The sequence below is a fragment of the Microtus ochrogaster genome, linkage group LG1 (assembly GCF_000317375.1).
Source record: "Microtus ochrogaster isolate Prairie Vole_2 linkage group LG1, MicOch1.0, whole genome shotgun sequence".
Taxonomy (NCBI): domain Eukaryota; kingdom Metazoa; phylum Chordata; class Mammalia; order Rodentia; family Cricetidae; genus Microtus; species Microtus ochrogaster.
Window position 1 is genome coordinate 9,071,901 of NC_022027.1, and position 10,123 is coordinate 9,082,023.

Sequence of the window (10,123 nt, forward strand, 5' to 3'; positions counted from 1 at the left end):
TTTCACTTGTTTTATTTCATCAAAATACATCATATTTACTATTTTGAGAATGTTCAGTTTTATACTTAAGTCTTCTTGATTTCAAACACTCCCAAAGTCAAGCACTCCTGACTGTTGGCTGTGTTTTAAACATTGTGGTTTCAGTCTATCATATTGGAGCCCCGGGGTCCATGTTTGACCTTTTCTGTTTATAAAGACCCATTTCGGGGTGCCATAAGTCCTAAGTCTGACCTATTGTTAGGGTTTTTTTGTGCCTTATCTAACTTATCACAGCCCCTGCCCTGAACGGACAAGCAGAGAAAGGCCTTAAATTGCCCACGCTCAGGAGTTAACACTTGAGTGTGCTGGGTGATGGCATGTTCTATTCTGTCCTCTGTCTTTTACTGTCTCCAGGGTGTCTAAGGATGTAGCCAGTCTACATTCTTCTTTCAGAGATGTTCTGATGATGTGATAGGATGAACGATGAGCCCCTAAAGGTTCATGTCCTAATTTCTGGACCCGGCAAATGTCCACTGTGAGGATGAGAAGGTGCACCTGTATTGTCTGGGTGAGCCTGCTGTAAGATGGTAGAGGGTGTTAGAGAGTTACAGAATGCTCTGCTGGGAAACACTGACTCCATGATACAGCAGCAGCCAGAAAAAGGAGCATGCAGGACATACCAGCAAGTATGTGCTTCCTGGATTGTGGTTCTGTGTTAGCTGTGATGTGACAGTCATCCCAGGCAGCGGTGCTCCTGTGGGGTGGGTGACAGAGTGCTGGCATGTGCTGCTTACTGTGTGGTACAGTAGAGGCTGGCTTTGCTCAGAGCAAAATTTGGGCCAATTCCTAGTTACTCTGGTGCCTTATTATCTGCGCTCTTTACACAGTGCCATCCTTTGTTTATTAAAGACAAAAAGAAAGACAAAATTATATCATTTAGGATAAACTGAAAAACAAACCACAGGCCGTGCTGTATTTTAGCTGAAGCTTGGCGATTCCATTTCTGCCAAGGTGATCACTCAGCCCGACTCTGTTGTTATGAGAGGCCGGATCAGTCTCATCAGTTTCTCAAGCACCTGAGCCAAAGGCAGGGTGTGCTGACCATGTTTGCGGTATAGTCCATCACACTGACAGTTTGAGAGTGGATTGTGCCTGGGGTCGGACACTATTTGCCAGTACCCTTTAAACGGATCATGCAGTGGCTGAACCACTGCCCTCCAGCCCAAAGGATTGATAACACTATCAGAACTCAGATGACACCGGGCCATGGTAACGGGCTTATACCCTGAAGCTTCTCTTAATAAAGGTGACGTAAGTTCCCAAATGAAGAATCTACACACACACACGAGTAGAAAAACCCCTGAGCATCGCATTTAAAGCTATATTGCTTTTTGCTCAATTTTTTCCTTGCTAGCTAGTGTCTGAGTTTTAACCTTACCATTGTATATTCCACATGCATTCATTTTGTTTGAATAAAAGTCAGAGTACTGTGAGGAGCTGTGAAGACTTGGTTAACTGAGATGCCTGGTGTGGTCCCAGTAAGATATGAACTATTAGATGATGTTGGAGATGAGCATCTAACGCTTTTGTGTAAGGATAGAGAAGTGCGGGCACTATTCAGCCCATTTGAGCCCTCTGGTCTCCTTTCATCTGCAAGTGCTAGAAAAAAACATCAAAAGAAGGAGACGTGATACATGCATATGATGCCACTCCAAGCACAGGACTTCTTAGACTAGAAAATAGACATGGGATAATAGATGCTCAGCTCTATCAGGTGATATCCTATTTGGGGGCTCATCCCTTCTTTTTATAGGGTGTTTGTAACATAAGGCTTTTCATAACCTTACCTATAATGAGAATTTTTTTACAGTAGTTTGTGTCTTTTCATAAAGGGACAGATGAAGCAAAATTGATTATCTTTTGCAGAAAATATATGTCAAATGATAAGGAAGACTTTAAACATGAAAATGGAGACTTATAGTTCCTGAACCTAGTGGCATGTTGGAAACCTTTTCATATATTTTGTTTCATTAAAGCTTGACCTTTTCTATCCTGTTCTGGATGTTTGGGTTCCCTGAGACTGCTCCAAAAGGGAGGCTTGCAACAGCAGACTGACTGCTTCCATTTAGCACGAGTCTTACAGAGCCAACTACAAAGGCATGTCCACACCAGGAGCCCCGACCTTTGCCTACAGCATTCAGTTTCAAGTTGTTTTTGAAAAATGTGACCCTTCTGTTCTGTCCCTTGGGCTCCTTTAACATTTTAGTCCCTGAAATCCCTGGCCAGTGTGCCTGCAGCTAAGGAGAGCCAACACTAGATGGCAGTCGTCACATCCTTATGATCTTGGCTTTGCTCTTTGCCTCTCACAGGCCAAGAGCTGAAGAAACACTCCGCACCCTGCACACAGACGAGGGTAGTGTGCTAATTGTTCTGATGCCATGTCCCACTGCCCTTTGAGAGTCCTGTCCCATGTCCTTATTCTGCTTCTTTCTCCAATATGTAGGTATGACACGCTTGCATGCATGCATGGCATTTGCCGACATATCCATCTGCATAGGCTTTTTATATAGGTAGGACAAGATGGGGAGTTTGAAAAGGAGGCATGAAGATGGCAACATGCACCTACTGTAGTAAAATATGCTTTATGATATAGTGACATGTGACCATCAAGCAACATTTTCTTTTAGAATAAAAGTCCAACACAAGGTCTCCTTCACTAAGTAATTCTCAGCTCGCACCCTTGTCTCTAGTTTCATTCTGTGTGGCTTTGCTGGGTGAGTAATTACTATGTTAATCCTCCAAACCTTCATCTACACTCGATAGCAGTCCTGATCGTATTGGATTGATTTGAGGATTACATGGTGAAGCATATCATGTGGGGGCGTCCTCTGGCGAGTCCAGACGAGACACAGTGAGCTTGTTACATGCCAAGGGTGGCTCCCATCAGTCTCTCTTAAAATGTATGACTGCTGAGCCGGGCGGTGGTGGCGCACGCCTTTAATCCCAGCACTCGGGAGGCAGAGACAGGCGGATCTCTGTGAGTTCGAGACCAGTCTAGTCTACAAGAGCTAGTTCCAGGACAGGCTCCAAAACCACAGAGAAACCCTGTCTCAAAAAAAACAAAAAAAAAAAATGTATGACTGCTTCCAGTGGTCCTGCAACATGTATCTTGTTATTGCCGTTTAGCCCACCAAGAAGCCAAGCCACAGGGATGAAATAATATGCCCAGGGCTTCCTGATTGGCATGCATGCCCTGTGTCCTTCCCTTGTCAGCACTGTGTTTATTTGGAGTGGGGTGAGTGCTGCAGCTTTTCCTGGAGATCTTGCTGAGAATCGGCAAAGGCGGTGCCTTTCCAGTGAGGGAGCTACCTGAGATCTGATGAAACCTCCTGACCTTGACCAGTGTTGAAGACACAGCTTTTACTCAGTAGGATTCTGTCCCAACTAATTAACCACATGAAGAGAGAGTATATACATCTCCCTGTGGGTTCACTCGCTCTCTGCTTCTGTCTCTGGGGCCCTCTCCATGTGTCGTCTGTCTCCTGTGGAAGGGATCAGGCCGGAACGCTTCAACAAATTGACAGCTCTTTGCTTATTTAAAGGAACCAGACTCAGGATGCTGCTTACAGAAGTTCAGGAAGAGAGTGGACAGGCTGAGTGTGAACTAGATGCTGGGCAGGCAGTGAGAGTAAGACCGTAGAAGTGGGGCCAGGCCAGGGACCTGGACCTCCGTGCATGTGTCTGTGACAGGTGTGTGTGTGGGGGGGGGGGTTGGAAATGTGTATCCTGACATCATCAAGGCTACAGTGCCGGTGCACCGTGCCTCTTACCAGTGAATTCCGGCTACAGATATAATGATAGCATAGACACAGTATGCCTCCGATATAACATTTACCCAAATTGTTCTGCTGTTAATACAAGCTTGGGAGTCAGAAAGTGAGATTAAACCTGGTAAGTCCAAGGAGCCGTGGAGAAATGATTGGCTGACGCTATTCTCCATGTTTTTCAGATCCAAGAGCCCCAGAAATCTCCTCCGCCCTTCCTACTCTCTTCCTGTCCTTCTCTATCTGACTTCCTCAGTCCTCCAAAATCTCAATGCCTAATCTCTCTCTCTCTCTCTCTCTCTCTCTCTCTCTCTCTCTCTCTCTCTCTCTCTCTCCACACACACGCACACACACACACACACACACACACACACACACACACACACCACACCCATCCTTGATTCTAGGTCACTTTTTTGCTCAGTGGAGTGACGGTGTGAACAATACTCTAGGGTTTGCATAAAGCCTCTGCAGCCAGTGTCTACCAAACATGAGCTGAAGTGATATACTCTGGTTTCACAGATGAGGCATCCTTGTAGCCTGGGCTGTGAACCCTGTCCCTGTGGTCACAGAGTTGACCCAGCATTGCCAGCATCAGAGCCTGTGCCCTCTCCCGCAGAACTGCACTCCTACATGGCTGAGTATCTTTTGTGTGTGGCTAAAGCATCCCTCTCGGTATATGTTGGAGACCCGTAGTTCAGCTCTTCCTAAATGTCCCCCTGGTCTTCAAATACAGTCAGAGGCTTCATTGTCCCTAGCCCACCACAGTCCCGTTGTCTTGACTCATGCTCATGCCCCTTCATTATATTTTTGTTGAATTGAGACTCATCTCAGGGTTTAAACACAAGCTTAGACTTAGTCCAGTTCTAACTAAGTAGTGCACCAATAAGTCAAAACTTAACTGCCATTGTTCTTGAGTTCCCACAGGGCAGGGAACCCTGATTGCTCTTTGGGCTGACAAGGGATGGGGACTTGATTGGGGGAGGGGGAGGGAAATGGGAGGCAGTGGCGGGGAAGAGACAGAAATCTTTAATAAATAAATAAATAAAAAACAACAGCAACAACAACAAAAAAATACTTAACTGCCTTAGTGACGCAGCCTATCATAACCCCTGGGGGAGCACACACATTCAGTGGGTTTTTTATAGATGCATTGGCAACCACCATGAATAAACCACAATATTTAAATGTGTGACTCCTAAGTTTCAGATTTCTAAGATGCTGGCATACTGAGTCACAAACTCGAGTTGACTTGAGCACAGCTGCCCTTTCCTGCCCTTCCCCCATCCGGTCATGCGGTGGATTTGACCAGCCTTGCTCACCTGTGTAACTGCTGTGGGTTTCCAATCTCATTTCAATTAGATTTGTGTCCTGTGGTAGGCGTATCAATTAGAGAGCCCCATGCTGTCTTAGAGTTACACTAATTGAGGGAATGATCAATGAAACAGGATGGGTTTGATGTGCGTGTTATGACCTAATGGGTGACTGAGGCAAAATAAGTGGAAATATGTGAACTTGTGAAGAAATGTAAAATATGGGCATCTCCTCTCTTAATTTTCAAAAGGTGTTTTTGATGCTTTTGCACGATACCAACAAAAAGTCTCACATCACTCCCGAAACCAAGTTAGACCCTCAGAATGAGATACCTGCTGGACCTTCTCCTCAACATGGTAAGTAGTATAGCCTTTTGTATTTCTATTCCAGGCCAAAGGCTATCAAACCAACCTCATATGACATCTGTTTTAAAAAGGCAGACTAGCAAGAGCCTGGTGAGGGGCAGAAGTGGGTGGTCAGGGGGCCTGAGAAGATTTACATCAGAGTTGGAGAGCTTAGATTTATATACTAGCTTGTGAAGGGACAAGATTATCTTTCCCGAATGACTTGCTTATCACAAATGTCTCAGGATGTACAATTAGCATAATGATCCTGGTTCATTTCGGTTTGCCTTCATCGTACACAGACCAACACTTCTTAAGTCTGTGGCATGTTTATGTATATGCTACTAATAATGGGTTTACGTGGCTTAAAAGAGCACCAAAAATGAACCTTGTGTTCATAAGCCTGTGTCCCAACCTTTCCATGAAGACTTTCTTGGGCAGGTATCAGCAGTTGGACAGAATCAAGGCTTGGTTTCCACTGGAGAGATTGTGGTTCTGATCCAGGCCACTTCCTGTCACATGTTAGCAACAATTCACTAATATACATAGTGCCTGTCTCTGGAGAGATGGAGGGTAGCACCTCTTCTTGAGAAACTTCAGACTTTAGAGACAGATGCCCCCTACCATGGATAAATTGCTAGAATGAAATGTGATATGATGTTTACCAGCACGTTCTCCGCAGCATTGTGTGAATGTTGCAAATACCTCTTTTCCTCTCCTCCTCTTGCTGTTATCAGGTATAAGACACATACACTGGTTGTCAAAATTGATGTTTACTTGGCTTCTAACTATGGTCTTAATTTACATTTTCCTAAAAGTTATGTTAAACATCTCTGCTGTTTATAACAATATTATTGAGATATGGTTTTTATTACCCACATTGTGCCCATTTAAAATACACTATTTTTTTATTCAAGTGCATCCATGACTATACTCTATCTTGGATTGTGTTGATTATTAATACTTCAAACAGAAAATTATGTCACTTATCCATCACTCTGTAGGCTTCCCATTCCTCTAGCCTTAAGAAACTCTATGCACACAGCTTAACTCTCTGGATTATCCTGTTGTGAACATTGTCTGTGGATGGCTGATACACCAAGTCCTTGTGATCAGTTTCTACAAACACGTTTTCCTTCTCTTGCCATTTAAAGCCCCATTGCTTTGCACATGCCAAATTCTCCTGCCCACTCATCATTGATGAAAACTTACTTCGGTTGTTTCCATTTATTTTTTTTTTTTTACATTAGAATATGTGCCTGAATCTAGTGTTTGGTGAGTATATACCTATCAGTAAGTAGATACCTATCAATAGAATTGCTGTATCACATGCTTAAGGAATTGAGAAAGACTGTTATCTGTCTATACCTCACATGTTTGCCAATGACTTGAAGTTTCCAATTCCCCCAGTCCTTACTAATACACTGACTGGTAATGCTGGGCATTTCTTCATGTGCTTATTGGCTGTTCAATAAATCTTTGAAGAAATAACTGTTGCAATTAATTGCATTACTATTTGATTTATTCTTTGATAATTTCACACAAATATACAATGCATCTTGGTCATATCCACCCTGCATTCTTCCTCCCACTCGGCTATGTTCCCCCGCACATCCCGACCACATGTCCTCTACAAGTTGAGAAAAAAACCCACAGAGTCAGATTTGTAGGGACCTTATACTTATGGGTATGAGGTAATGCACCGAATATTGGCAACTTAATATTGGCTACATCCCCAAAGTACACTGACTCCCCTTCCTCCAGCAACCATTACTTGCCAAAATCTCTTTAACTAGATGTGAGATTGTAGGGCTCACTCCCCAGCTATACTAGAATATTGATTGATTACTCTTATAATGTCAATATCACTACTACACTAATGGACACATCTTCATTGAGGTCAGTATTGTAGTACGCAAGGCCCAGTGCTGGGTAACACTGTTACTACCTTTTCTCCACCCATAACTGCATAGCACCTTCTGGCAATATAATAGTCAGAAAGGAGGATTTTTCAGTTTATTCCAGGTTGATTTCACCATGCCCTGCAACCAAAGAGTTATCATCAGCAATAGGATTTTATCATCTAGGTATTCTGGACAACCAAACACAATATGAACAGACCGTGCCCTTTTGCAGGGATTCTAGGGCTTTTCTTGAATAGTAACTTGAAGAGGGTATCCAGTTTTGGCACTGCTATTTCCATCATTAGATAGCCCAGGTCTGTTGGGAATAGCATTTCCCATCCATGTAGTAATGCCATTCAAACTGCCCCATTCTTTTAAAAAATTATCCTTTTAAATTATCTTACAAGTAGTGGGTTTCTATAGGTCTTTTTTCATAATCATAGGGTTGTTTAATCTGCTACTCCTTTCTCAAATAATTTTCAAGTGGTTTCAAGCTATTATTGACTTATAAGAATTCTTCGTAGTTTTATGACTATAATCCATGTATACTCTGATGTATTGATTGGAGTCACCTATTAATGCCAGTCATGTCTGTTCCATAGTTTATGTCCATTTGCCTTTAACTTCAGTTCTTCTTGATATTACTGGTCTGACAAGGTTTTTTTGGTCAATTACTGAAGGTGGGATATTGACATTTCTGTTACTATAGAGCTGTCTATATTCTCTTTGTTTCTCTAAGTGATTGCTTTATATGCTTAAGGGATCTGATGTTTGGTTCTTATGTGTTTGTAACTGTTATATCCACTATGATTAAATTCTTAGTACAAACATTTCAATACAATGTCCCTTTTCTCTTTTAACTGTCTTATTTTCAGTCTTTGGGGTCTGATATGAATATAGTCATCATTATTTTCTTTTGTTTACTGTTGGCACCAAGTACGTTTCCATCCTTTCACTGTTTGTCTATGTGTTCCTGTAAGTCCAACTGTGTGCTGTCTAGGCAGCATGTAGCTGAAGCCTGTCTTTTAATCATGCTGTTATCCTGTGTCTTTAAATATATGTGCCAATCCCTTCATATTTAATATAATTTCAAGACAGATGCTTATTTAGCATTTTGGTTCTTATTTTATGTATCTTAGGACTTTGTAGTCACCTTTTTGGTCATTAATGACTTATCTATATTTATTTTTTGCAGTAATATTTTTCCATTTACATGTATTTTATACATTTTAATCTGTTTACCAATAGGAGTATATATATTATAGAAGTAAATACTAAGATGATAAGAGGCCCTTGAAAACACTGTTATCAAGAAAACACACAATACAAATGCATCCCCTATATATATATTTCACTTGTGGTAACACATCCTTTCATTAATAATAATTATATGTTCCTAACGTGGGGAATATTGGGGAAAATCTGTGTAAATGTATTGGAAATGAAATGTGTGATAAGAGCTAATGCCACATGTTGTGTGAAAAATCGCGTCTGAATTTAAAGGCACAGTGTCCAGGAACCAGAAATGCTTCCATTAGTAGTATTAATATGTTATAGAAACACAGTTTCATTATTTAAATTACAAAGTTTTGAACAGAATATAATTTAAAACTGTATTTAAGTCTTTCATTGCTAATTAGGAAATGACTTCAAGGCACATTAAATCAAATTTGGTTTGAGATAACCTACATATGCCAGCTTTTATTGTACTCAATAAAATCCTTACATACATAAAGCTCAGTAGGATTCAAATTAATGTTACGCAGTAGGTACAACTTTAGAAGAATGTTAGATCAAGATGCTAGAGAGACTGGCACTACAATCCCATAAATATACTGATTTAGTTCATCTCATCATCCCTGGTATGAGCTAGACTAGAGAAGCTCAGTTCCTAGAATAATTGTTAGCCTTCTCTTCTATGGGTGCTCAGATGGGTGACTCATTGTTGACCACTGCTACAGGCTCCACCTGTCTATGTGAGCCCCTTCCTTCTGCACAAGCTGTATATCATCCAAGGGCCAGCTCCCAAGTAACTCACTGCTCAGAAAGATTGATGCCAGTGAAATAAAATATAAAATATATGCCCTTAAATCATAGAGACCCAGCAGCTCGACCGAAATGGGTTTTGAAGATGGATGTCTGGGTGTCTGGAACTTCACAGTGTTACTGGGTCTACACAGTGGGGTAGAAGTCACTTCTCATTGGAAAAGGATTTATCATTTTTTAAACCACATGAGCACATTAGGCTTGATTATGGGGACTTTCCATGTGCTTGTGCTTTCTCATTTGATGCTCATTTGTTAATTTGCAGGCAAACCTGAGTTGAGAGTGGTTATCTGACTTACACAAAACCTCTGTGCTTCTAACACCCAAATTTTCTTTCCAGTCATAGCACCTGCCATGGGGTCTTTGGATCATTTTGCTTTCTCTGAAATGGTTTGTCCTAGGCCTACTAAACTAAGGTGTATTATGATATTACACACATAATACATATATCCAAATCACCATATAATGCATCCATTATTATTATATAATAAGTTATAGAAATGTATGTATGTTTGTATGTATATTCTAGTTGATTTTCAGGAAAAAAACAGTGGCCTCATTTCAATATAGTGCTTGAAGTTCTAGCAATAGCAATAAGACAACATAAGGGGATCAAGGGGACTCGTATTGGAAAGGAAGAAGTTAAGCTTTCGTTATTTGCAGATGATATGATAGTATACATAAGCGACCCCAAAAACTCTACCAAAGAACT

General features: G+C 41.4%; 1 protein-coding gene across 1 annotated transcript in view; it reads left to right on the forward strand.

Annotated features, from left to right (window-relative positions):
• The window catches only part of Abca13 (ATP binding cassette subfamily A member 13), a 397,315-nt gene that overhangs the window by 214,178 nt on the left and 173,014 nt on the right, over positions 1-10,123 (forward strand). The window contains exon 42 of the mRNA XM_013350751.1: positions 5,368-5,473. Coding sequence (XP_013206205.1) covers positions 5,368-5,473 — 106 coding nt within the window. The remainder of the gene's footprint in view (positions 1-5,367; positions 5,474-10,123) is intronic.